Below are 27,648 nucleotides of genomic sequence, written 5' to 3' on the forward strand. Positions count from 1 at the left end.
TAGAAAACTGTCCTGTTTTCTATAAAATTTTTCTCCACTTTATATTACCACTGTCTGAGCCTGTATTAAAGTATCTCGATTCGGATCCTGATGGGTTTCTTCTCTGAACTGAGCTGGTTGGATGTTCATTATTACTCAATAACCATGCTGTTGTTCTGGCTCTCTTCACTGATTGCTCTTGTGTACATTTCTATACAGAGTCCTGGTCTGTGATTATTCAGTGACTGAAGACAGTTGAATCCATCTGAACTGAACTTGTTCCTCTACAGCCTGAAACACAGAAATTAATATCCACCTCAGGTTAATCAACCCAACTGGAAATATTCATACAGCACAGGTATGTAGGGAGAGAATTCTTTGTTTTATTAACGTTCAGTAAATCAGGGTCTGAGGACGCACAATACCCCAGTCGGGGTTCCTGATCTCTACACTGCAGAAAGGGAGAATTTACGCTGAAAACATGGACATCGGATTAAACAGGAATGGGTGCAGCAATCAAGTGGATTGTATTTGACAAGGTCCCTCATGGCAGATTGGTGCAGAAGGTGAAGTTGCATGGGATCAGAGGTGAGCTGGTACGGTGGATACAGAACTGGCTCGGTCACAGAAGACAGAGGGTAGCAATGGAAGGGTGTGTCTCTGAATGGAGGGCTGTGACAAGTGGCATTCCTCAGGGGTCAGTGCTGGGACCTTTGCTGTTTATAATGTATATAAATGATTTGGAGGAAAATGTAACTGGTTTGATTAGTAAGTTTATGGATGACACAAAGGTTAGTGGATTTGTGGATAGCAATGAGGACCATCAGAGGATACAGCAAGACACAGATCGATTGGAGACTCTGGCGGAGAGATGGCAGATGGAGTTTAATCTGGACAAATTTGAGGTAATGCACTTTGGAAGGTCTAATGTAGATAGGGAATATACAGTAAATGGCAGAACCCTTAAGAGGGACCTGGGTGTACAGGTACACATGTCAACTGAAAGTGGCAATGCAGGTGGAGAAGGTAGTCAAGAAGGCATACGGCATGCTTGCCTTCATTGGCCAGGGCACTGAGTTTAAAAATTGGCAAGTCATGTTGCAGCTTTATAGAACCTTAGTTAGGCTGCACTGGGAATATAGTGTTCAATTCTAGTCACTACACTATCAGAAAGATGTAGATGCTTTGGAGAGGGTATAGAAAAGATTTACCAGGATGTTGCCTGGTATGGAGGGCATTAGATATGAAGAGAAGTTGGAGAAACTTGGTTTGTTCTGACTGAAATGACGGAAGTTGAGGGGCAATCTGATAGAAGCCTACAAGATTATGAGAGGCATTGATAGAGTGGATAGTCACCCTTTTTCCCAGGGTGGAAGAGTCAGTTACTAAGGGGCATAGGTTTATGGTGCAAGAGGCAAGGTTTAAAGGAGATGTACAAAGCAAGTTTTTACACAGAGGGTGAGGGGTGCCTGGAACTCGTTGCCGGGGGAGGGAGTGGAAGCGGATACGATAGTGAGTTTTAAGGGGCGTCTGGACAAATACATAAATAGGATGAGAATGGGGGGATATGGTCCCCAGAAGGCTTGGAGATTTTAGTTCTGTCGGGCAGCATGGTTGGTTTGGAGGGCCAAAGGGTCTGTTCCTGTGGTGTAATTTTCTTTGTTCTTTGTAATATAGAGTCTAAATGTTTATTCAGATCCATGGGGAAGTGATGCACTGAGGGAGGGAGGATCATTGAGATGAAAAGATTATAAATGAGTTCAAAGTGAGTCTCTGGAGAGAGTGAGGGAAGGGTTTGGCAATATGCTGAATGAGTGGTCAGGTTTAGTCAACATTTCCCAGAAAGGTATGAACATGTTGACTTTTATTGCAAACTGTTCCTGTTTAAGTTCTCATCTGGAGCCGCACAGCAGAAGCTGAACACAGAATCCAGGCTAAGACTCTGTGTAGGACTGAGGGGATGCTGAACTGTCAGAGGTGCTATTCTTTGGATGGAACATAGGTAAGTAGGTGATCATCCTGTTTCAGGTGATGTTTAAGGTTCTGTAGTTATATTGAAAGAGGAGCAGGGAGTTAGTTCTCCCAGAAAACTCTTAGCCAACATCACTGGAAAAAGATTAGCACAGAATTGAACTCATTGCTGTTTGTGATATCTTGCTGTGCTGTGTGAGGTAATTGCACTGGGGTGTAATAAATGCAGGTTCATTTTCTCCGTGAAGGGGCTGGAAGGAATATTTAAAACACAACCTTGAACATAGATATACTCACCTGATATGGAGATAAGTGCGCTTCTGTCTCAGGTTCTGAAGAGCACAGATGGACTGGTCTGTGAGCAGATTGTTGGACAGGTTCACCATTGTCAGTGATGTGTTTATAAAGAGAATCCTGGTCAGTTCGTCTGTGAAGGTATCTGAGATCTCATTACCCTCCAGTCTGCATGGATCAGAAATAACGTTTATAATAACAGGAGAGCAAGTTATAAACACAAGAGACAGGTAGAGATAGTGGCAAAGGAAATGAGATGGCAGTAAATTGGTGTCAAAATGAAATACATTTCATGTTCAAAGCTTGTACACAGCCGTGCACTACGAGCCACAATGAACACAGTTACGTGCACACAGCCACCCATGCACACTGAACCACACAAGAACACAAATGTGTACACAGCTGCATACATGTGCACAGCCACACATGTGGACACATCCATAGACACATGTACGTACAGTCACACGCATGCTCGCAACCACACACACATGTGCAGAGCTGCACATGTGCACAATGCCACACATGCCCACACACAGCCACATATGCTTGCACACACACACACGTGCGCGCGCGCGCACACACACACACGTGCACATCCACATCCTTGTGCAGTCAAAAGTGCACACAGCCACCCACACACAAACATATACATGTGAAGCCACACATCTACACAGCTACAGATGTGCATAGCCACATGTGCAAAGACATATGTGGGCACAGCACACACACACAATCACACATGTGCATGCAGCACATGTGTATAAAGCTGCATATGCTCCTGGCTACACATGCTGACACAGACACACACACAAACACAACAACAAACACACACAGAGAACCACCCAAGAGTCCACGTGCACACTGCCACAAACAGCCCCACAACCACATACAAACACTGCCACACACACACATGCAGAGCCACACATGCACAAAACCTGACCCTTAAAGGATGAAGGGGGGGGGACTTAGTGGTAGGGGATGTGGAAATGGCTGAGGCCTTGAATAACTTTTTTTGTTTCGGTCTTCACGGAGGAGGACGCGAATAGTTTGCCGGGTGTTAGCGATGGAAAAATGGTAGGAGTGGAGGGCCTGAATGACATTATTGTTACTAGAGAGGCAGTGCTCGACAGACTGGAGGGACTGATTGTGGACAAGTCCCCAGGACCGGATGGAATGCATCCAAGGGTTCTGAAAGGAATGGCGGAGGTGATAGTGGATGCCTTGGTGATTATTTTCCAAACCTCGCTGGATTCCGGGGAAGTGCCGGAAGATTGGAAAACGACTAATGTTACGCCGTTGTTTAAGAAGGGTAGCAGGCAAAAGGCAGGGAATTATAGGCCGGTTAGTTTAACGTCTGTTGTAGGTAAAATGCTTGAATCCGTAATCAAGGAGAAAATAGCGAGGCATCTTGAGGAGAATTGTTTGATAGAGCAAACGCAGCACGGTTTCGTTAAGGGGAAGTCGTGTCTGACGAATTTATTAGAATTCTATGAGGATGTGTCTAGTGCGGTGAATAGAGGAGAACCGGTGGATGTGGTGTTTCTTGATTTTCAGAAGGTGCTTGATAAGGTGCTGCACAAGAGGTTGTTACAGAAGGTTAGGGGGCATGGAGTTGGGGGTAGTGTGTTAGCATGGATAGGGGATTGGCTGTCAAATAGGAGGCAGAGAGTGGGGGTCAATGGGTGCTATTCAGATTGGCGGTTGGTGACTAGTGGAGTGCCCCAGGGGTCGGTGCTGGGGCCTCAGCTATTTACCATTTATATAGATGATCTGGAGGAGGGAACCGAGTGTATGGTGTCGAAATTTGCTGATGACACCAAGATTGGTGGACCGGCAAATTGTGCGGAGGGTGTGGAGAGTCTACAGAAGGATCTAGATAGGCTGGGCGAATGGGCCAGGAAATGGCAAATGGCAAGTTGGCAAGTGTGAAGTTGTCCACTTTGGTAGGAATAATGGTAGGAAGGACTAGTACTTACATGGCGAAAAACTGCAGCATGCAACGGTGCAGAGGGACCTCGGGGTCCTTGTGCATGAGTCGCAAAAACCCAGCCTGCAGGTGCAGCAGGTGGTCAGGAAGGCAAATGGATGCTAGCCTTCATAGCGAGGGGGATTGAATATAAAAGTAGGGAGGTCTTGCTGCAACTGTACAGGGCACTGGTGAGGCCGCAGCTGGAGTACTGTGTGCAGTTTTGGTCGCCGCACTTACGCAAGGATATTTTGGCCTTGGAGGGAGTGCAGAGGAGGTTTACTAGGCTGATACCGGAGTTGAGGGGATTGAGCTATGAGGAGAGGCTGAATAAACTAGGCTTGTACTCGTTAGAGTTTATAAGAATGAGGGGAGATCTCATTGAGACGTATAAGATGATGAACGGGATGGATAGGATAGAGGTGGAGAGTCTCTTCCCACTCAGAAAGGACAGTAGGACTAGGGGGCACAGCCTCAAGATAAAGGGGGGGGCAGTTTAGAACAGAGTTGAGGAGGAACTTCTTCACTCAAAGGGTGGTGAATCTCTGGAATTCTCTGCCCGTTGAAGTGGTGGAGGCTGCCTCGCTAAATATATTTAAGACGCGGGTTGATAGGCAAGGGGATTAAGGGTTATGGGGAGAAGGCGGGAAAGTGGAACTGAGCCACGACAGATCAGCCATGATCTTATTGAATGGCGGGGCAGGCTCGAAGGGCTAGATGGCCTACTCCTGCTCCTATTTCTTATGTTCTTATGCACAACCACATGCATCCACACCCACATTGTACGTGTGCATAGTCACACACACACATAAAACCACACATGCACATATAGCCACACAATTTCATATGTGCACACTGTAACATGTATGCACTGCCAGTCACCTACACACTTCCACACCTGTGCATACAACTATACATGTGCACGCATGCACACACAGCCATACATGCACATGGACAACCGTTAACATATGTAGAACCACATCGGAGCCCACCAACGCAAAACTGCAAGTGCACACAACCACACACAGCCTCAGACACATGCACACTGCCACACATGCACACAGCCACACCTGTGCACTCTGACACGCTCATGCAGCTGCGCATGCAGTCATACACACACTCAGCAATATGCACACAGCCACACGCACAGACAGACATACATGTGCACACACACCCACACAGCCAGTTGTGCACATGGTCACATAAGCATGCACAGTCACCGAAGGCCTCACAGCCATATATACATGTACAGCCACATGTGCACACGCACACAACATAAATGTGCACAGCCACACACACACTTTACTTACTCCAATGTTTGGATTGGACAGTTTTTCTGACCCAGAGTGTTAGTTAACAGTTTAAATCCCATGTCTCCCAGTTTATTGTTATTCAGATTTAAGCTTGTCAATGATCGGTTGTTTCTGAGAACAGAACTGAGTTGATCAATGATATTACCTCGAATAAGATTCTCACAGAGCGTGGTGAAGAAAATGAACAGTGTTAATAGTTACTGTATTAGAAAGTTTTTCCACACACAGGACAAAGCCAGATTAACTTAATGTTTCCTTTAAACTAAGATAAAGGCAGATCAAGAATTGAAGGCAACAGGTTTAAGATAATTGGTAAAAGAAACAAAAGTGATAAGTTTTCACACAGTGAGTGGTTCAGGTCTGGAATGCCCTGCCTGATTGGTGGAGAAAGGTTTAATCAAGACATTGATGAGGGAATTAGATGATTATTTGAAAAGAAACAATGTGCAAAGTTCCACAGAGAAACCAAGAGAATGGCACCAGGTGAAATGCTCAATTGGAGAGACAGTACGAATGTGATGGGCCAAATGGCCTCATTCCATGCTGTTATAAGTCTGTGAACTTACTCCAGAGTCTGTATTTTACACTGCCAGCTGTTCAGTGCCTCACACAGGTATTTCACTCCAGCGTCTCCCAGTTTATTCTTACTCAGATAAAGCTGTGTCAGTGATGAATTGCTGGTGAGACCCATTGCAAGTTGCTGAGCATCTGTATGAGACAAACCATTGGAACACAAGCTGTGGGAGTGAAACACAGTGAATTGGGGAGTATGTTAACACTGGAACAGTAAGATTATGTATAAACAACCCACACAAGTATTTCTTATTACAAATACACATTCAGATAATGTACACAGTGTATTACTTACTCCAGTGTCTGTATTTTACAATCCGGTCTCCTCAGTGCAGCTGACAGCAGTTTGACTCCTTCTTCAGTCAGATTATTGCCCCTCAGCCTGAACACAAACACACACAGACTCAGAGACCAGCACTGTGCACTCTCATTTCCACCACGTTAGATCAGCTTTACCTCAATAAACTCAACCATTAACTTCCATTGTACTTGAACAACAAATATAAAAATATCAGAGTGAAATCTGTTCAGGATGCAGTTATATTGATTAGTGTGGGTACAGAGAGTGAAACCAGACAAGTGTAAAGGACACAAGCTGTTGTGGAAAATTGCAGTTCAAGAAGGAAGATCCAGAGGTAATTGTACATGGATTTTCCATTCCAAACCACAGGGATTGAGTTTTACCGTCCAGATATTAATGGTCATCTGGGCAAAACACAGAAAGAAGAATATCACACACCCTGACAGAACCTGACAGATTCCAGTCCCATTGTTTCACATGCTGGAAAATCCTGGTGGATTGTAACACAATCTGTCAGAATTTCTCTTCAGTGTTTCAGGCAGGTAATCATATCACTTTATCCATCATATCCCTCTACATCCATCCTATCTCTTTTCGATCCTATTTCTCTATGGTCCTAGTTCTCTGTGTTATTCCTCTCAATCTGGTATCTTCTTTCTATCCTGCTGTCCAATTTAACCTGTCTCTCTTCATTTTCTCATTGTAGGATTAGGCTTTTTAACTGAAGGAAAGTTTAGACTTGGGGAGATTTAATTTAAATATTGAGAAATGATGTAGATTGTGGGTGCAATCTTACGAAAAAGATTTGAAGTGCCGAATGGGTGAGAAAATGGGAGAGAATGGCGCTGTTTTTTTTTGACGAGCTGCGAGTCACAATCTTACAACACTTAGTGCAAAGATTCTCACCAACTGGGGTGGGAGAAAGGGCGGGGGGTGGATCTGATCTCACTGGAGTAGCTGGATCCTGAGTTCCAGGGGTGCCATTTCTCCTGCTGCCTTCGCCTCACCCACCACATGGACATTGAGACCTCCACACGCCTGTGGGGATCTCACCCCACAACCACTCCATGGAAATTGGAATCCCCCTCCTGCTGGATTACCACCCCTGCAGAATTCCACCATTTTCCCATCCACCTCCCATCAGCAACCCTGCAGAGTTGCCCTTGCCCCTTCCTCTCCTCCACCTCCATCCTCCCCACCCACCCCCCCAATTACAATGAAACAGCCTCCAGTGATTCTCTTCAGAATGGACTCATCCAAACTGCCTGCAGTTGAGCTCCTTAACAAGCGAGAGCTTCATATAAGCTCCAATGATGGACACACAGGCAATCACACATTCTGGAGAACTTCACCAAGGTTTACTGAGACCATCTGCTAGATGCATTGGAAGGGTGGACGGACACATTCTTCCCCCAGACAGGCGATGAGCCAGGGATTGGTACAGCTTTTTAAGACGCGGATTGATAGGTTTTCGATAGGCAAGGGGATTAAGGGTTATGGGGAGAGGGCGGGAATGTGGAACTGAGACACGACAGATCAGCCATGATCTTATTGAATGGCGAGGCAGGCTCGAAGGGCTAGATGGCCTACTCCTGCTCCTATTTCTTATGTTCTTATGAAGGGTGGTGGCAGTCAGTGCCCTTGCACTGGCACATAGGACAGGCCATCAGTGCCAATATACATTCTGTCCTGGCATCAGTTCCATATGGGGAACTTGCATCCACCCGTTCACACCCCACGGCCTTCCAGCACCTGACCCCCTAGCACTTGCTCCAATCCCTCTGGCATCCCCATCATAGCCCCCTCTTGGCCAAGGCATTATCCCAACAGACCCCACCCCTGACACGGACCCAGACACTCGCTGCCCTTCCAGCTATCAGGCTTTCAGTGCCCCCTTCTATGCCCACAGGAGAAGATGGTCCATAACCACCAGGAGTGGGAGAAGACAGGGGGTGCAGCCCCTGAGCTCAGAATCCATGCCTTTTGAGAAGAGCGTCATGGATTTGGCAGAAGAGGAGCTCAGGACCATGAGGGGCAGCCAGGTCGACCTGTGACAGAGAACTGAGCATCCAGCAACACTTTAGCTAAGTGGCAAGCTGCCCAAATACTTGTCTCTCTCACACTTAAACCTGGTGCCCTATGTTGCAGGAAATGACCCTGTTGCACTCGGTTCATCTGGCATCACTGCCCTCTTGAGTCCTCACCGAGACACTCCATGACAGCTCGGAGGGAAGCCTGAGGAAAGCTTTGAGGCCAGCACCTGTTGATCGCCACAGACATCGTCCGCACCATCCAACAGCACAGATACTATCACCTCAGCGGGACAAATTAGTGGTGAGGCTTCAGTGTCACTCTCTGGTGTGCATGACACAGCCACTGATGTACATTAGATGGAAGTGGAAATGTCTGAGGCCTCTGGCACATCAAGGTCTGCTGGAGGCAAGGATTCAGCTGACTACAAGCCAGATGCCACATCTCGCTAAGCTGTGGAAATGCAGCAGCAGAGCCAGGGAATGCAGGAGGGGCTGTCAGCAACATTCAGCAACCGTTGGGAGGAGGACCAAGAGATATTCCCGACACTGTGAGGGACCCAGGCCAACACTTCAAGGACACCCACTGTTTCAGAAGGAGTTACTGCAAGGACACCCACTGTTTCAGAAGGAGTTACTGCAAGGACACCCACTGTTTCAGAAGGAGTTACTACAAGGACACCCACTGTTTCAGAAGGAGTTACTGCAAGGACACCCACTGTTTCAGAAGGAGTTACTGCAAGGACACCCACTGTTTCAGAAGGAGTTACTACAAGGACACCCACTGTTTCAGAAGGAGTTACTACAAGGATACCCACTGTTTCAGAAGGAGTTACTACAAGGACACCCACTGTTTCAGAAGGAGTTACTGCAAGGACACCCACTGTTTCAGAAGGAGTTACTACAAGGACACCCACTGTTTCAGAAGGAGCTACTGCAAAGACACCCACTGTTTCAGAAGGAGCTACTGCAAGGACACCCACTGCTTCAGAAGGGGTTACTGCAAGGACACCCACTGTTTCAGGAGTTACTGCAAGGACACCCATTGTTTCAGAAGGAGTTGCTGCAAGGACACCCACTGTTTCAGAAGGAGTTACTGCAAGGACACCCACTGTTTCAGAAGGGGTTACTGCAAGGACACCCACTGTTTCAGAAAGGGTTACTACAAGGACACCCACTGTTTCAGAAGGAGTTACTGCAAGGACACCCACTGTTTCAGAAGGAGTTACTGCAAGGACACCCACTGTTTCAGAAGGAGTTACTGCAAGGACACCCACTGTTTCAGAAGGAGTTGCTGCAAGGACACCCACTGTTTCAGAAGGAGTTGCTGCAAGGACACCCACTGTTTCAGAAGGAGTTACTGCAAGGACACCCAATGTTTCAGAAGGAGTTACTGCAAGGACACCCACTGTTTCAGAAGGAGTTACTGCAAGGACACCCACTGTTTCAGAAGGAGTTACTGCAAGGACACCCAATGTTTCAGAAGGAGTTACTGCAAGGACACCCACTGTTTCAGAAGGAGTTACTGCAAAGACACCCACTGTTTCAGAAGGAGTTACTACAAGGACACCCACTGTTTCAGAAGGAGCTACTGCAAAGACACCCACTGTTTCAGAAGGAGCTACTGCAAGGACACCCACTGCTTCAGAAGAAGTTACTGCAAGGACACCCACTGTTTCAGAAGGAGTTACTGCAAGGACACCCACTGTTTCAGAAGGAGTTACTACAAGGACACCCACTGTTTCAGAAGGAGCTACTGCAAAGACACCCACTGTTTCAGAAGGAGCTACTGCAAGGACACCCACTGTTTCAGAAGGAGTTACTGCAAGGACACCCACTGTTTCAGAAGGAGTTACTTCAAGGACACCCACTGTTTCAGAAGGAGTTACTGCAAGGACACCCACTGTTTCAGAAAGAGTTACTGCAAGGACACCCACTGTTTCAGAAGGAGTTACTGCAAGGACACAGGTTTAAGGTGCGGGGAGGAAAGTACAGAAGTGATGTTAGGGGTAAGTGTGAAGAAAATCAGTGGAGTTACTCCAGTTTTTATGTGAATTCAGCACTGAGAATTCTTTGACTTTCACCCCCAGAATCTTTACCTTGGCAGGTTAGCCAATCTGGTACCTGAAGGACCAATGGAGTCGAGGCACAATGTCGTTTGGAAGGAAAGGGAAGGACAACAGTTCAGGATTGCTGATAGACTCATACCCAAATGGTGAGAGTGCTGATCAGGAGATTCTCTGTGTCTCAGTCATTGCTTCCTCAATGACCTTTCAGATCAAAGTAAGCTCCTTAAAACCATTACCTCGAGAAAGAAATTCACTCCCTGCTTTTCACCTATAATATGGGTATGAAAAATCTGACTTCACACAATTTACACACAGATCTCTTCCTGATAGGGGGGTGATAGATCCTGAGAAGGAAGGAGATTAGGAAACAGGGAAGTAGAAAACCAGAAAATCAAATGACTGAAACAAGAGTGAGAGAATAATCTACGGACATACCTGAGCTGTTTGCATTTGTGTAGAACAGGTGCCAGTCTCTGGATCCCTTCAGTTCCCAGGCAGCAGTTATTGAGGTTAAGCTCCAGTATCTCATCACAGTGACGAATGACAGCCGCCAGCACAGAGCAGTCCATAGGTGTCAGTTGGATTGCACTGTAGGGAAAGTCATGACCCAGTGCGAGTATTCCTCCCGATCCCACAGTGTTCCGCATTAACCCTGTGTTCTGTAACTCAGACAGATAATAGAGTGATTCCAATAACTTGCTGCTGCTACTGCCTTCACTTTGTGTGTTGAGGTTGTTCCGGGTATTGCTTAGGTTGTTCTTAGTTTGTTCCTTCACCCAGTCAATCACTGTGCGGGTTGTCTGATGAGGAAGGGGTCCCAGGATGTCTCCGAGTATCCGAGCTGAAACTGATGAGGAGAGACCGACCATAAATCGGAGGAATGTCCTGGATCTGTCACCATGCTCAGCAGCAGAATCCAGGAGCTGTGTCAGATTCTGTGGATCCACAGTCAGGTATTTAGCCAGAGCTGCTACAAACTCCTGGAGGATGATGTGAATGAATGAGAAGATGGGTTGAGACGTATCTGTGTCGAGATATTCTATCAGAAACCCTGGCAAAGTGTGTGATCGCTCCAATCCGAAATTATTTAACTGCTTCTCATTAAAATGGATGATATTATCACAGATTCCCATGTGGGCCATTTCACCAGCTTTAATTACCAGGTCACGAATTTGTCCAGGACTGAGAACATGATGTTTATAAATGTTGAATTCATGGTTTTTGAACATGTTTGAGATGCAAGTTGCAAATATCTGAGTAACTGTTGTAGGGAGAGTTTCCCGTGTCCCCTGCATTCGTCTCAATCCTGGAGCCAGTGAGGAACAGATGATTCTGCAATAGGAGGGGTTGTCACACATGGAGTACAGGATGTCATTCTGTTCCAGGTGGGTGAAAGCTGCTTCTACCAGGCTCTGATCTCCAAAGTATTTCTGAAAGTACTCCTTGCGCTGCTCCTTTAAGAAGCCCACAATCTCTGCCCACAGATTAATCTCAGCCTGTCTCAGTGACTCCAGTTCAGTCTGGCGGGTTGTGACCAGCACTGAGCAGCCTTTCAATACTTTCTGTTGGATCAGACAGCGTACAATATCAGACACTTCACATTCACAGTCTGGGTGGAAACACTGGTGCTCAGGGAGTGAGTTTCTCTTTGAGTTTGTGAAATCTATCTTCTCCTTAAACTCCTCTAAACTGTCCAATATAAAGAGCAATCCCTGTGGATCCTCCCAGAGATGTTCAATCTCATTCCCAAAGTAAGGATATGAATCCAGGATCAGTTTCTTGATACTCGTTTTGCCTTTAATGTTGCTGAGGTCTCGAAATCTAAAGAAGAACATAAACTGGAACTGTGGATATATTTTCCCGTCCGCCCAGTCACAGACAATCTTCTGGATCATGGTGGTCTTCCCAATTCCAGTAGCACCACTGACCACCGTAGTCCCAGACAGGCTGCTTTTCCCAAAACTGCTCCTGAAGAGCTGACCGATTCCCACTGTTTCCCAATGTGTTTTGATCATCTTCCTCTGACCTTCCTCACGCCTCTTCCCGCTTACTGCTAGATCAAGTCTTGAAACATTCTGATCAGGGTCTGAAACAATGATGATCTGTTCAATATATTGATCCTTCAGGAAGAATTTAACCTTTTTCCCACCAATGACATTGATCAGTAGATATTTATTCTCTTCATGAAGGAATTTTTTGTGTTGCACCTGGATTTCTGAAATGAAAATTGAAATTGTTATCAATAGTATAACACAGAGTAGAATAGTATAACATGGGTGACACAGCGGTTTGTACTGCGGTCTCTCAGCACCAGAGACCCCAGTTCGATTCCAGCCTTGAGCGATTGTGTGGAGTTTGCACATACTCCCCATGTCTGTGTGGGTTTCCTCCGGGTGCTCCGGTTTCTCCCCGCACTCCAAAGATGTGTGATTAGGTTGTTTGACCATGCTAAATTGCCCCTTAGTGCCGGGGGATTATCAGGGTCCATGTGTGGGGTTACAGGGATAGGCCCTGGGTGAGATTGTTGTTGGAGCAGGCTCGATGGGCCAAATGGCCTCCTTCTGCACCATAGGGATTCTATGATCTTTGATTTGATTTATTTATTGCCACATTTTTTAACATACAGTGAAAAGTGTTGTTTCTTTCATGCTGTACAAACAAAGCATTCCGTACATAGACATAGGAAGGAGAGAGTGCAGAATTTAGTGTTACAGTCATAGCTAGGATATAATAGAACAGGGACAGAAAATAATCCGAAAGGCTAATGAAATGTTGGCCTTGAAAACTAGAATACAAGTTGGTCAAAACCATATCTCAGTTACTCAAAACCCTGGTTAGACCACAGGTAGAGAACTGTGAGCTGAACAATATATTGGCCTTGGAGGGAGTAGATTTAGCAGAATGATTTGCGTACTCCAAGGGTTCAATTACGAGGCGAGGTTACACAAACTAGGAATGAACTCTCTGGAATTTAGAAGGTTAAAGGGTTTGATTTGTCGGAGATTAAGATGTTGAGGGGAAGTCGGAGAACCAGAGAAGGCCATTGCCCCGTGGTACAAGAAACTGGAACACATGGTCACGTCAGTGTGTGAACGGGAATGAGTCTCACAGTTTGCTAGTTGAAGATCATTCTCAGGGAACCAATGCTTTTCTGCAGTTTTACCTTTCAGATAATTGGACACTCTGAATTCCATTTGACTCTGCCTCACTTCCATTAGTAGATTGGCTCCTATTAAAATAAGTTCCATTATTTACAATTCACATTTTATCCATGTATAAACAGAATACTGAATATTCTCATCATAAACTTGAGTACATTGAGTGTTACTTCACACCTTTATTTTCAATCTCTTGCAGTATCTTTCTCAGTTTTGGATAATTAGGCATCATCTTTACAAAGCTTTCCCACATTGCTCTCGCTGCCTGAGCTCCAGTCTCCATCACAGTATCCAGGAGAAGTTTGGAAGCTTCCCGCTGATGCCCGTCTCTCGCCAGCTGTTGGATTTCCTGGAAAATAACAGGCTAATCATCACCATGAGGGTCAGGAAATCTCTGGTCATTATTTGGTCTGAGTGAGTGTAGTGAGGATGTGGAGATGCCGGCATTGGACTGGGATAAGCACAGTAAGAACTCTCTCAACACCAGATTAAAATCCAACAGGTTTATCTGGTAGCACAAGCTTTCAGAGTGTCGCTCCTTCTTCAGGTGAGTGCAGTGAGCCAGAATTGAGAGAAATTCTTTCAAAAATGAAGCATGAAATTATGGCCCAATTGCTGGATGGATAAACAATTAATTATTGTTGAGATGCAACAGACAAGTGTTTAACAGAGTTTCCCGGTGTGTGGTGTAACTCTAGCATTGACTAGCGCATTGAGTGACTGCACTGTCGAGTGAGTGAGTGAATACCCAGGTATACAGTGGTCAGGAGGACTTGCCCTGGGACTCCTCAACCTTGACTCTGGACCACATGAAGCTCTGACATTGGGTCAAACATGGGCAAGGAATACTCTTGCTGTTTATTCCTTCCTGCCCTCAATGCTCTTGTCAGCTGATGAATAAGTATTCCTCCATGTTGAATATCACTTGGAGGAAGCGCTGAGGGTGGCAATGGCACAGAGTGTTCTCTGGCTGGGAGACTTCAATGTCTGTCAGCAAGAGTGGCTGGGTAGCACCATTACTGACTGAATCCAAATGACAGAGCTGCTAGCCTGGGTCTGTGACAGGCTCAGGGAACAAACAGGCTTCATCCTCACTGACTGAGCCCTAAATGACAGAGCTGCTAGCCTGGGTCTGTGGCAGGATGGGGGGACAAACAGGCTTCATCCTCACCAATCTAGCTGCAATGCTTCTATCCATGACGGTACAGCTAGGAGTGACTGCCATCATCAGTCTGTGAAGATCATTATGCTTCGTGACATAAGCATTCGTTAGAGTGGATTGAAGGTAAAGCTTTGAATTAGGCACCCATGTGGCATCAGCAGCACAACCTGCTATCAACCATAATCTGTAATCCCATGTCCCAGCATATCCTCCAACTGTACCATTACCATCAGACAAAGTATTAACCTTAGTTCAATGAGGAGCGCAGGAAGGAATGCTGTGACGGCACCAAGCATACCTAAAAATGAGGTGGTAATCTGGTGAGGCTACAGAACAGGACTACATCCACACTAAACAGCATAAGCCGCATGCTAAATACAGAGCTAAGTGATCCAAACACCAAGGAATCAGATATAAGCCTTGCCATCCGGCTATATTCATTCATGAACGGTGGTGGACAATTAAACAACTCACTGGAGGAGGAGGCTCCACAAAGTTCCCCATCCTCAATGATAGAGGAACACAGCACATTAGTGCAAAAGACAAGGCTGCACGGGATTGAAAATTAGATAGGAATGGGCCTGGGCCTGTTTTTATTCCCCCACAGGTCAGGAGAAAAGGAACAGTTAGACAGGGAAACAGTGAAGCTGTGAGTGGAAGGTCAAAGGAGAGCCAAAAAATTGATTTTGGAGCCAATCAGAGATTTTGGGGATCGCTGTGAAAGCAACTGGGATAAGACAGAAACTGAAAGGGACTTAGGGCCGACACCCAAATAAAGGAACTGAATCACCATCTGGGGAATACAGAGGACTGAGAGACTGGGGAGCTGAAATCAATGCCAGTTATATTTAATGCTGAGTGCTTGCAATTTTATGAAATTCTTTTTGCTGTTTGGAATGAAATGTTTTGACTGAAATTTGAATTTTGATTGAAGTATTATTCACTTGTTAATTAATATTTGAATTACATTGGTGTGGTTTGATTGTTACAGCAAGAATAGAAAGTGAAATGTTTTTGATGGGTTTATTTCGAGATTCCATTCTTTTCACACTTTAACTGTCTCTTCAGGAATGATGATATAGTAAAGGGAAGGAGGTTGGTCTTGGACTGCACGGTGGAGAAGGGGCAGCCGAGTCTAAAGGAGGAGAAGGGTGAGGGTTAGGAGGGTCACTGTGGCCTGGTTTGGGAGCCTAGGGTGAAACTCTCCAGTTCCTCTTGGCCCACAAGCAGTGCTGAAAAGTTCCCTGGATCTCACTGACTGTCCTCACCATGCTGCAGCTGGAGGCTTTCCCAAAACCCAGGATAACCATCAGTTAAATCTGATCGATACAAGGCTACCAGCCTCAGTAACATCATTAAAATGCAATCAGTGTTGCAGGCTGCGGTTAGTGAACCCAACAATTGTTCTACCAAAGATGGGAGATCAGTGAGTTATACACACTTCTATTCTACAGCCTCCCCCCAATCACACCTACACACCCATATTCAAAATGCCTCCTTCACTGTCATTATCGACTCTATTGAGGAGCGCAGGTATCTGTTAACCATGTGGACAAACTAACATCTTCAGGAAAGAAGAGAACAAAACTGCCAGAAAGGCAAATCTGCGTTAAAGAAAGCTATTGTGCTGAAACATCTGTACTGTTTAAAACAACGATTAGCAGACGATTACATTGAGGATTTGTATTCTACATACCTTATAGCGATGATCATTTGACTTTACTTCACTTAGTATTATCAGGCTGACACCTTCCACACGTTCCTCAATGACTTCTTCTATTCTCTGTCGGTAGAATTCAGTGACTTTGCGGAGCTGAGTGTCAGTGTAACCTCTCAGAGTCTCTCTGACAGCAGCACTGTTACCTGGAAACACAGTAAAAATAAACTCTGTTACAAACAATGGCACATCACTGATTCCACCCATACTGAATATAATTTAAATTGGATGTTGTGAGGTCTCAGGGTGACAGCATCACTGACAATGTCTCATTTATTGCCCATCCCAATTGGCCTTTAGGTTGGTATTGAGACTTCTTGCTGCTCTTTCCAATTCCATCAACCTCTTCCCTATCATCAGCAAAGTGATGGAGGGTGTCATTGGCAGTGCTATCAAGTGGCAGCTAAACATTAAATAACCTGCTCACGGGCACTTAGTTTGGGGTCACCACGGCAACTCAGCTCCTAACCTCATTACAGCCTTGGTTTAAACATGGACAAAGCAGCTGAACTCCAGAGATGAGGTGAGAGTGACTGTCCCTGATATCAAGGCAGCATTTGACCAAGTGAGGCATCAAGGAGCCTGAGCAAAATGGAGTCGATGGAAATCAGGGTAAACTCTCTGCTGGTTATAGTCATAGCTGGTAGAAATGAAGATAGTTGTGATTGCTGGAAGTCAATCATCAGCTTCCCAGGATCAGAATTCCTCAGGATTGTGTCTTAGGACAAACCGTCCTCAGCTGTTTTATCAATTATCTTTGCCTTCCATCAGTAGGTCAGAAATGGAGCTGTTTGCTGATGGTTGTACAATGTCCATGTGGTAGTGTGGCTTCTTTTATACAGCCGGAGCCAATGGAGTGTGAGCGCGCAAACCTGGGCCAGTCAGAAGCAAGGAGGACCTCAGAGTCCGGGCATTTTTATGGGGAATTCCTGGAACTCCTGTGTAAATGTCAGGAAGTGCTTAAAAAGGGAACTTGTTTGGATAAAAGGGGTTAAAGGTGAAATATACTTGAATCCCAAGACTATGCCTAGGTTTATCCGAGCTCATCCTGTACCATACACATTGCATCAGAAAGTGGAGGTTAAACTGAGAATGCTGCTTGGGCATCATCAAACCTGTACAGTTCTCAGAATGGGCTACACCCATTGTCCCTGTCCTGAATCCAGACCGCAGTGTGAGGATCTGTGAGGGCAATAAGCTGATGTTACAGAGAGAAGCCCAGCTAGATCGTTCCCAGGATAGAGGACCTCCACGTTACTTTAGCCAGGGCCTCAGGTATACTAAGATAGACTTAAGTTATACATATCCAGAAAGTCAGTTATGATTAAGGGGGTTATATCAGGACACCTGACTGCCGTTTGGTCTCTTGTCAGCCTCTGCTATTTTTCAGTACACTATAGAGAGCCTGTTACAGGGAATCCCCAACATGGTGATATACTTGAACGATGTACTAATTACAGGTGTATCTTCTGAGGAAGATGCTGTAAACCTGGAAGAGGAATAAGAGGTTTAACAAAGCTGGCATTCATTTAAAGAAATATACGTTTCCACCTGAGGGGCTTATGTACCTCAGTTTCAAAATGGATGTAAAGGGGTTGCATCCACCTAAAGATAAGGAGAAAGTTGCTAAAGGACTGCTGGAACCGAGGAATATAAGAACATAAGAAATAGGAGCAGGAGTAGGCCATCTAGTCCTTCGAGCCTGCCCCGCCATTCAATAAGATCATGGCTGATCTGAAGTGGATCAGTTCCACTTTCCCGCTTTCTCCCCATAACCCTTAATCCCCTTGACTATCAAAAACCCATCAACCCGCTTCTTAAAAATATTGAGCGAGGCAGCCTCCACCACTTCAACGGGCAGAGAATTCCAGAGATTCACCACCCTTTGAGTGAAGAAGTTCCTCCTCAACTCTGATCTAAACTGCCCCCCCCCTTATCTTGAGGCTGTGCCCTCTAGTCCTGCTGTTCTTTCTGAGCAGGAAGAATCTCTCTACCTCTACACTATCCATCCCTTTCATTATCTTATATGTCTCTGTAAGATCCCCCCTCATCCTTCTAAACTCCAAATATGATCGCATTGAACCCGGAAAGGTCCATTATTACAAAAGATTTCTGTCAAATGTATCAACGATTCTGCCTGCCCTCTACACAGACATTAACAAGCATCAGTGATGGGAGTGGTGAGGCTTTGTTCACGTATTTTAACTCACGCAAGTCAATAATAGTCACTTGTGATGTATTTGCAATAGTACTATCCCATACAGCAAATGGGACGGAGAAGCCAATTGCATTTGCTTCGAGGTTTTGTCAGACACTGAGTAATGGTACTCACAAATTGACAAAGAAAGCTGGGCACTCCTGTACACTGTGAGGAAATTTCACCAGTACATCCACTGATGGTACTTCACCACTGTAACAGACAGGCAGCAGATACATGGCAACACCACCACCTGGAGGTTCCGCTTCAAATCATTCACCATCCCGACTTGGAAATATATCGCCGTTCCTTTACAGTCACTGGGTCAAAATCCTGGAATTCCCTCCCTAACGATATTGTGGGATGACCCACAGAACATGAACCGCGATTCAAGAAGGCAGCTCACCACCACCTTCTCAAGGGCAAACAAGGATGGGCAATAAATGTTGGATAGCCAGCGGCCCCTGTGTCCCACAAACAAATTGAAAATAAGTCATTGTTGGGACTTTTCAATGAGGACAAGCCAGTGCCACCTGCAGCCTTGGCCAGGGTGCAGAGATGGGTCTTGCTGCTGGCAGCAGACAGCTATCTGTTCCAGCACAGACTGGACACATCTCAAATGCAGGTTTATTTAACTGTCTCCTACTGCTGCAGGCCACACTGTCACTGCCGCAGAATTTAATGTCACTACTGCAGGCCACACCATCACTGCCGTAAGATTCAATGTCACTCCTGCAAGCCATACTGTCACTGCCCCAGGCCACACTAATCAGTGCTGCAGGCCACACCGTCACTGCCGCAGGATTTAATGTCACTACTGCAGGCCACACCATCACTGCCGTAAGATTCAATGTCACTCCTGCAAGCCATACTGTCACTGCCCCAGGCCACACCGTCACTGCCGCAGGATTTAATGTCACTACTGCAGGCCACACCATCACTGCCGTAAGATTCAATGTCACTCCTGCAAGCCATACTGTCACTGCCCCAGGCCACACTAATCAGTGCTGCAGGCCACACCATCACTGCCGTAGGGTTTAATGTCACTACTGCAGGCCACACCGTCACTGCTGTAAGATTCAATGTCACTCCTGCAAGCCATACCGTCACTGCCCCAGGCCACACTATCAGTGCCGCAGGCCACACCACCGCTGCCACTGGCCACACCGTCACTGCCGTAGGGTTTAATGTCACTACTGTAGGCCACACCGTCACTGCCTGCTCCACAGGAGACAGTATTGCCTCTGCACTTCCTCAACACTGTGCCTGCTTCAACAGCTCTATAATTAAACTGTGAACAGATAGACTATTAACAAGGGTCAGGAAAATGATGCTGACAGGGTGGCACTTCAACAAGGCACAGCAAATGAAGTTATATTTGCAAACAGACAATAACCTGTGAAGATGGAATGTTATTATGCAGGGTCTGTGCATTGTACAATCCCTGGGCACCAGTCGCTGCTCTAAGACTTCACAATGTACATCCAATCCAGAGTAAAATGGAAGTGTTGGCCACAATCCATGTCTGACATTGACAATGAATTAAACAAATGGTTGGGCAGTGCAACAGTTTCAAGCTCAGCAAGCGTTACCTCTAACAGCAAACCTACGCCCCCGGGAATGGCCAGACTGTCTGTGGTCACGGATTCACATAGATTTTGTTGGGGCAGATGTTTCTAATCCTAGTAGATGTCCATTCCAAATGATTGGATGTTCAGCTGCATCTATAGGGGCAGCACGGTGTCACAGTGGGTTAGCACTGCTACCTCACAGCTCCAGGCACCTGGGTTCGATTCCCAGCTTGGGTCGCTATCTGTGTGGAGTTTGCTCATTCTCCCCATGTCTGCATGGGTTTCCTCCGGATGCTCAGGTTTCCTCCCACACTCCAAAGATGTGTGGGTTAGGTTGATTGGCCATGTTAAATTGCCCCTTTAGTATCCCTTAATATCCCAGGATTTGTAGGTTTGGGGATGAGTGGGGTAAATATGTGGGATAACAGAGGGATTGTTGTTGGTGCAGACTGAAAGGGCCAAATGGCCTCCTTCTGCACTATAGGGATTCTATGGTTCTACTGTTGATAAACTGAGGCAGATCTTTGTGGTTCATGGTCTTCCCGAAGTGTTGGTTTCAGATAGCGGAAGGCACTCACAGCTGACAATCTTCAGACTTCTGTCAAGTTTAATGGCATTTGTCAGGTCAGCCCCCGACTATCCTGCCTCAAATGGGTTGGTGGAGCGAGCTGTGCGGATTCAAAGTTTCCATGAAGAAGCAGGCTCAGAGGCTGTTGCCATAGTGATTGTCCCACAACATTACACCTCACGCCAGCACTGGGGTCACACCTGAAGAATTACTAATGGGTCGGTGTCTCCGTATCTTTTAGACTTAGTGTTCCCAAATTTATCGGAGGGGGGGAGGCTAAACAAGCCTCAGAAAGAGTATCATGACTGCCAGAAATGGAACAGGTCGTTTAATGTGGACAATCTTATCTTGACATAGAACTTTGATGGCAGACCTGCCTGGGTGTCAGGGGGAGTTAGAATCATAGAATCATAGAAAGAGGCCATTCAGTCCATCAAGTCTCTACTGACTCTCCAAAAGACTCAGGCCCACCCCTTTACCCTATCTCCATAACACCATTTAGCATGGTTAATCCATCTAACCAACACATCACTGGACACGAAGGGGCAATTTAACATGGCCAATCCACCTAACCTGCACATCTTTGCGCTGTGGGAGGAAACCAGAGCACCTGGAGGAAACCCACACAGACATGGGGAGAACATGCAAACTTCACACAGTCGCCCAAGACCAGAAGTGAACCCAGGTTCCTGGTGCTGAGAGGCAGCAGTGCTAACCACTGTGCCAATGTGCCAGAGAAGACAGGTCCAGTCTCATAGGTGGTGGAGGCACAAGGTCACTGAGTTAGGAAACATGTCAATCACTGATGCAAGAGAGTGGAACCAACTCCAGGAGACGAGCAAGTGAGCCCCACATCAGGTTCATATCTAGCAGCCCCTGAACAAGAGAGTTCCATTTCCATGATAGAGCCAAGACAGCTTGGCTGCAGCAGAGAAAGGAACTGCACAAGGCTTGTCTCCAGATATGGTCAGTTCCATCAATGGATCCAGTGTCACCGGCTGCTGAAGATCCCCTGACAAGAGTTGCAGTATTCCAAAAGGGTCTGAGGTCTCCGGAAAGGCTGAGATTATGAACTGGTGTCTCTTCTGTAATGTTGTTGTTTCTCTGTCTATTTTAATTGTCTTTCGTTTTGTTTTAGTATAGGTAGTCCAAGCAGTTTGCAGGGAGAAGAAGTATGGTAACATGGCTCCTGTAATGGGGTGATCCTTCATGGGCCACATGACTGGGTCAAATCCAGTGGAGTGCCTGAACCTAGATCAGTTGGAAGTGAGGACAGCAGGTCTGGGGCTGAAGAGTTTCAGTTGGAGTCAGAATGTTGTTCGGTGTAGCCATGTACTGATTGTTGAAAACTTCATTGATGTAGTTTATTCTCATCACTAAACCTTTTATTTGCCACATCGAGTTGCCTTGCATTATTTCAGTTCAGTGCCATTAGCAACACCTCAATAGCTGGAACAGTCTCTGTCAATAGGCACTTAGAACTGGATAGAACTGGCTCAAAAAAGACAGTAGGACTAGGGGGCACAGCCTCAAGATAAAGGGGAGGCGGTTTAGAACGGAGTTGAGGAGGAACTTCTTCACTCAAAGGGTGGTGAATCTCTGGAATTCTCTGCCCGTTGAAGTGGTGGAGGCTGCCTCGCTAAATATTTTTAAGAAGCGGGTTGATGGGTTCTTGATAAGAGAGGGGATTAAGGGTTATGGGGAGAGGGCGGGAAAGTGGAACTGAGCCACGACAGATCAGCCATGATCTTATTGAATGGCGGGGCAGGCTCGAAGGGCTAGATGGCCTACTCCTGCTCCTATTTCTTATGTTCTTATGTTCTTATAACATTCAGGCTTGGGCAGCACGGTGGCACAGTGGTTGGTTATCACTGCTACCACACAGTGTTAGGGGCCGAGTTCAATTCCAGCTTCGGATGACTGTGTGGAGTTTGTATGTTCTCTCCATGTCTGGTGGGTTTCCTCCAAGTGCTCTGGTTTCTTCCCAGAGTCCAAAGATGTGCACATTGGGTGAATTGGCCATGGTAAATGTACAGGGTTATTGGGATAGGGGAGGGCCTGGGTAAGATGCTCATTTGTTGCAGACCTGATGGGCTGAATGAACTCTTTCTGCACTGTAGGGATTCTATGATTCTAAATTTGTGCTGACAAGTTGGAAGTAATATTTGTGCCACACAACTGTCAGGCAATTACCATCACCACACGAGAGAATCTAACCATCTCCCCTTGCCATTCAATGGCATTCTCTGTTCAATTCTCACTGTCAGCATCATCAGGGTTACCATTGACCAGAGATATATATGTGGGTTGACAAGAGTAGGTCAAAGGCCAGGAATCCTGTGGTGAATTACTCACTGCTGGATTGAGTAACTCACCCTCTGACTCCTCAAAACCTGTCTACCATCTACAAGGCACAAATCAGGAATGTGATGGAATACTCTCCCACTTGCCTGAAATGAGAATCGCTCACTCAAGAAGCTGGACACCAGCCAGGACAAAGTATTCCACATGCTCACAGCCTGAAACATTCACTCAGTCTATCACCGACACACAGTGGCAGCCGTACGTACCATTTATAAGATGCATTTCAACAACTCACCAAGGAGCCCCCAACAACACTTTCCAAACCTGTCACCTTAAAGTGCAGAGACAGCCGATGATAGAATACTACAGCCTACAAGTATCCCACTGAGCCTCACACCATCCTAAATTAGAACTATAATCTCTGGGTCAAAATCCTGGAACTCCCTCCCTAACAGCACTGTGGTTACCAGACCACATGGACTGCAGCGGTTCAGGAAGATGCTCACCACTATCTTCCCAGAAACAATTAGGGAAAGGCAATACACGCTGGCCTAGTCAGTGACACTTACATCACATAGAGGAATAAAAATATACTGCAGCCTATGGGGGTGGATACCATTCTGTATGGATTTCCAGGATCTTAACCCAACAATGAAGGAACGGTTGATACTGTTGGGCCATAGGAGGTGCTGTCTTTCAAATTCAACATTAAATCAAGGCTCTGTAAGTGGATGGAAAATCTGCCCAGTGTTCCTGCCAAAGCCACTCCTCATGTCAGTGATCTGTTCATTGAAGGAACTGGGTCAAGGATGATGAAACACATTGTCAAAAAGGAAAGGTGGATAGAGTCATAGAGATTTACAGCATGGAAACAGACCCTTTGGCCCTACTTATCCATGCTGCCCTTTTTTTTTAAAACCCTAAGCTAGTTGCAATTGCCTGCATTTGGCCCATATCCCTCTATATCCTTCTTACCCATGAAACTGTTGAAACATTTTTTAAAAGACAAAATTTACCCATTTCTAGCTTGTTCCAGACACTCACCACTCTCTGTGTGAAAAAATTGCCCCTCTGGACTCTTGTATCTCTTCTCTCACCTTAAACCTATGCTCTCTAATTTTAGACTTCCTACCTTTGGGAAAAAATATTGGCTATCTTGTGATCTATGCCCCTCATTACTTTATAGACCTGTGTAAGATCTCCCCTCAGCCTGCTACACACCAGAGAAAAAAAATCCCTGTCTATCCAACCTCTCCTTATAACTCAAACTACCAAGGCCCGGTAGCATTCTAGTAAATCTCTTCTGCAAATCTTTCTAGTTCAATAATATCCTTTCTACAATAGGGTGACCAGAACTGCATACAGTATTCCATGTGTGGCCTTAACAATATTTTGTATAACTTCAACAATACATCCCAACTCCTCTATTCAGTGTTCTAATCAATGAAACCAAGCATGCTGAATGCCTTCTTCACCACTCTGTCCACCTGCGAATCCACTTTCAAGGAGTTCCTGTACCCCGAGACCTGTTTGTTCTGTAACTCTCTCCAGTGCCCTACTATTAACTGAGTAAGTCCTGCCCTGGTTCAATCTACCAAAATGCATCACCTCGCATTTATCTAAATTAAATTCCATCTGCCATTCATCAGCCCACTGGCCCAACTGATCACTGTCCACTAAGCCACCAATCTTGGTGTCATCTGCAAACTTGCTAACCATGCCTTCTACATTCTCATCCAAATCATTAATATAAATGACAAATAACAGTGGACCCAGCACTGATCCCTCAGGCACATCGCTGGTCACAGGCCTCTAGTTTGAAAGACAACTCTATACAACCACCTTCTGTCATCAAGCCAATTTTGTATCCATTTAGCTACCTCACCCTGGATCCCGTGAGATTTAACCTTCTGCAACAATCTACCATGTGGCACCTTGTCAAAGGCCTTACTAAAGTCCATGTAGACAACATCAACTGCACTGCCCTCATCTACTTTCTTGGTTACACCTTCAAAAAACCCAATCAAATTTGAGACATGATTTTCCACTCACAAAGCCATGCTGACTGTCCCTTAACAGTCCTTATGTCTCTAAATGCCTGTTGGGCTTGTCTCTCTAAATACCTTCTAATAATTTACCCACCACAGATCTGAGGCTCACAGCCTGTCTTTCCAGGCTTTTCCCTGCAGCCCTTTTTAAACAAAGACACAACATTTGCCATCCTCCAATCTTCAGCACCTCACCTGTGACTATCGATGATTCAAATATCTCGGCTAGGGGACCCGCAATTTCCTCCCTAGCCTCCCACAACATCCTGGGATACACTTCATCAGGTCCCATCTGTTGTGGATCTGCACATAGATGACTTTATTGATCCTTAAGAGGCCCTACTCTCTCCCTTGTTACTCTTTTGCCTTTTATGTATTTATAGAAGCTCTTTGGATTCTCCTTTGCCATATCTGCCAAAACAATCTCGTGTCTCCTTTTTGCCCTCCTGATTTCTCTCTTAACGCTACTCCTACACTGCCTATACTCCTCAAGAGATTCACTTGATCCCAGCTGCCTCTGCATGTCATGTGCCTCCTTCTTTTTCTTGACCAGATGGACAAGTCAATTCTCCTTCTGGTCAATTGCAGAGCCAATTATAACCTTCAAAAGGCAATCCATAGAACCCCTACAGTTCAGAAGTCCATGGAGTCTGCGTGGACTCTCCAACAGAGCATCTTACCCAGGCCTTATCCCCATAATCTTGCATATTTACCCCACTAATCCTCCTAGTCTACATCTTGAGACTCTAAAGGAAAGCATAGCCCATCAACCTAACCCTGCATTTCTTTGGACTGTGGGGGGAAATTGGGGCACCCGGAGGAATCAGGGGAGAAATTGCAGACACCACACGGTCAGTCACCCATGGCTGGAATTGAACCCGGATCTCTAGTGCTAACCACTGTGTCACTGTGCCATTCCACGGCTAAACAGTTTAAGGAGAACTTGAGAATTTACAGAGCTAAGCAGCTTAGTACGGAGTGGGATTAATCAGATAGCTCTCTCATAGAGAGAGTACAGTAACAAGAGCCAAATGGCCTCCTTCCCTGCATTGTGATATTGTATGATTCTGGGATTAATTTTGGCAGCAGGGAGCTACTGCAGTCAGTGCGACTGTCTGTTCACTGCAAGTTTCCACACCCAGATAACAGAGGTTTTGTCATGTTCAAAGCTGACTGTTAGACAAAGTGTGGAGATGCTGGTGCTGGACTGGGTAAACACAGTAAGAAGTCTCACAACACCGGGTTAAAGTTTGACAAAGGGCATGAAAGACATTGTTTGATATGTAAAGGGAGAAGCTGTATAGATACCTCTGTCAGTCTGCTCCAATACATCAGACGAATGGAGAGTGTTAGGCTGCTTTGCTTTTTTCACAGGCATTACTCTGTTTCCAAATCCATGCGCTAGTTGCGTATTCTGAAATGAATCTCCCCTGTTGTCCATCTGGTTCACATTTTCACCAGTGTTGGCAGTGTTCATGGTGGCTTTGATAAGTGTATGATTCTCATTGCCAGTGAGATAGCTCGAGTAAGAACTGCATGGATCTGTTATATTTCCAATCTGATTCATGTTACTGAAGGGATTATCACCTTTACTGGGGGATATTCCATCCTCACCTCCCACTGCTCTTTTACTCAACGCAAGCTCACTGACTGTCTCTGATTTGCCACTGGTCTGATTCCAACTGGTAACAGAGCACTTTGTTTCTACACTGGGGTCCTGGGATCTGTAGCTGAAGCCAGTATTCCCACTCGTTCTGCAGTCCCTCTCATTCCCACTCCTCTGATGGAAAGCATTACCTTTATAAGCTGCTGTCCTCGAGACCTGTTCCTCACCCCCAGGAGCTGCACCATGCCAACCTCCAACATTAGCAAAGACCCTCTGGACTCCTGTACCTGGTTTGTTCACACTGACTGCTGCTGGTGTGGGATGGCTTTGTTTTTCATCAATGTGATCCAGTGTTTCACAGCTTTTTGCTTTCCTTCTTTCCAACCCTGATTTAGAGGGTTTCCCCTTAGTCTTCTGTTTACCCTCATTGTGGAATGCTTGGCTAGTGTCCCTGCTACCCTGACTGATATTATTCCAAATCTGCTTAAGATTACCGAAAGAGAAGCTTCGGTCCTTTAATTTTAAATCTGGTCCCTTATCTACCATCCCTGGTGCTGCAGGGCTGTAACCATCAGTTTTCCCTGGGCTGCTGCCTGCCTGGTGCATATTAACTGAACTGAATAGGTTCTCTCCAGCCACTGGATTCAGCTTCTGCTCTTCATTGCTCAGTATCACACATCTGGAGCCTGCTGATGGTGAGAATCTGCTGCTCTGGGGTGCAGTGGCAGAAGAGAAAGGGGCAGTACCTGCTACTGGCTCAGGGGTCAATTCCACATCTGTTGCAGCCAGGTGAGTCAAACCAATGTTTGGACCAAACCTGT

At 45.9% G+C, this 27,648-nt stretch overlaps 1 protein-coding gene across 1 annotated transcript; it reads right to left on the reverse strand.

Moving 5' to 3' along the window:
• Window positions 1-372: 372 nt before the first annotated feature.
• Window positions 373-27,433, reverse strand: LOC145338624 (NACHT, LRR and PYD domains-containing protein 3-like). Its single transcript, XM_080183000.1, has 10 exons — window positions 26,530-27,433; window positions 16,513-16,679; window positions 13,832-14,003; window positions 13,660-13,725; window positions 10,932-12,711; window positions 6,392-6,478; window positions 6,093-6,260; window positions 5,521-5,694; window positions 2,248-2,412; window positions 373-430 (listed from the first exon to the last, which is right to left on the reverse strand). The coding sequence occupies exons 1-10, from the start codon at window positions 27,431-27,433 to the stop codon at window positions 373-375; spliced, it is 3,741 nt and encodes a 1,246-aa protein (XP_080039126.1).
• Between the last annotated feature and the right edge of the window lie 215 nt (window positions 27,434-27,648).

The sequence above is a fragment of the Carcharhinus amblyrhynchos genome, unplaced genomic scaffold, assembly GCF_965287045.1.
Source record: "Carcharhinus amblyrhynchos unplaced genomic scaffold, sCarAmb.v2.hapA chromosome_111, whole genome shotgun sequence".
NCBI lineage: Eukaryota > Metazoa > Chordata > Chondrichthyes > Carcharhiniformes > Carcharhinidae > Carcharhinus > Carcharhinus amblyrhynchos.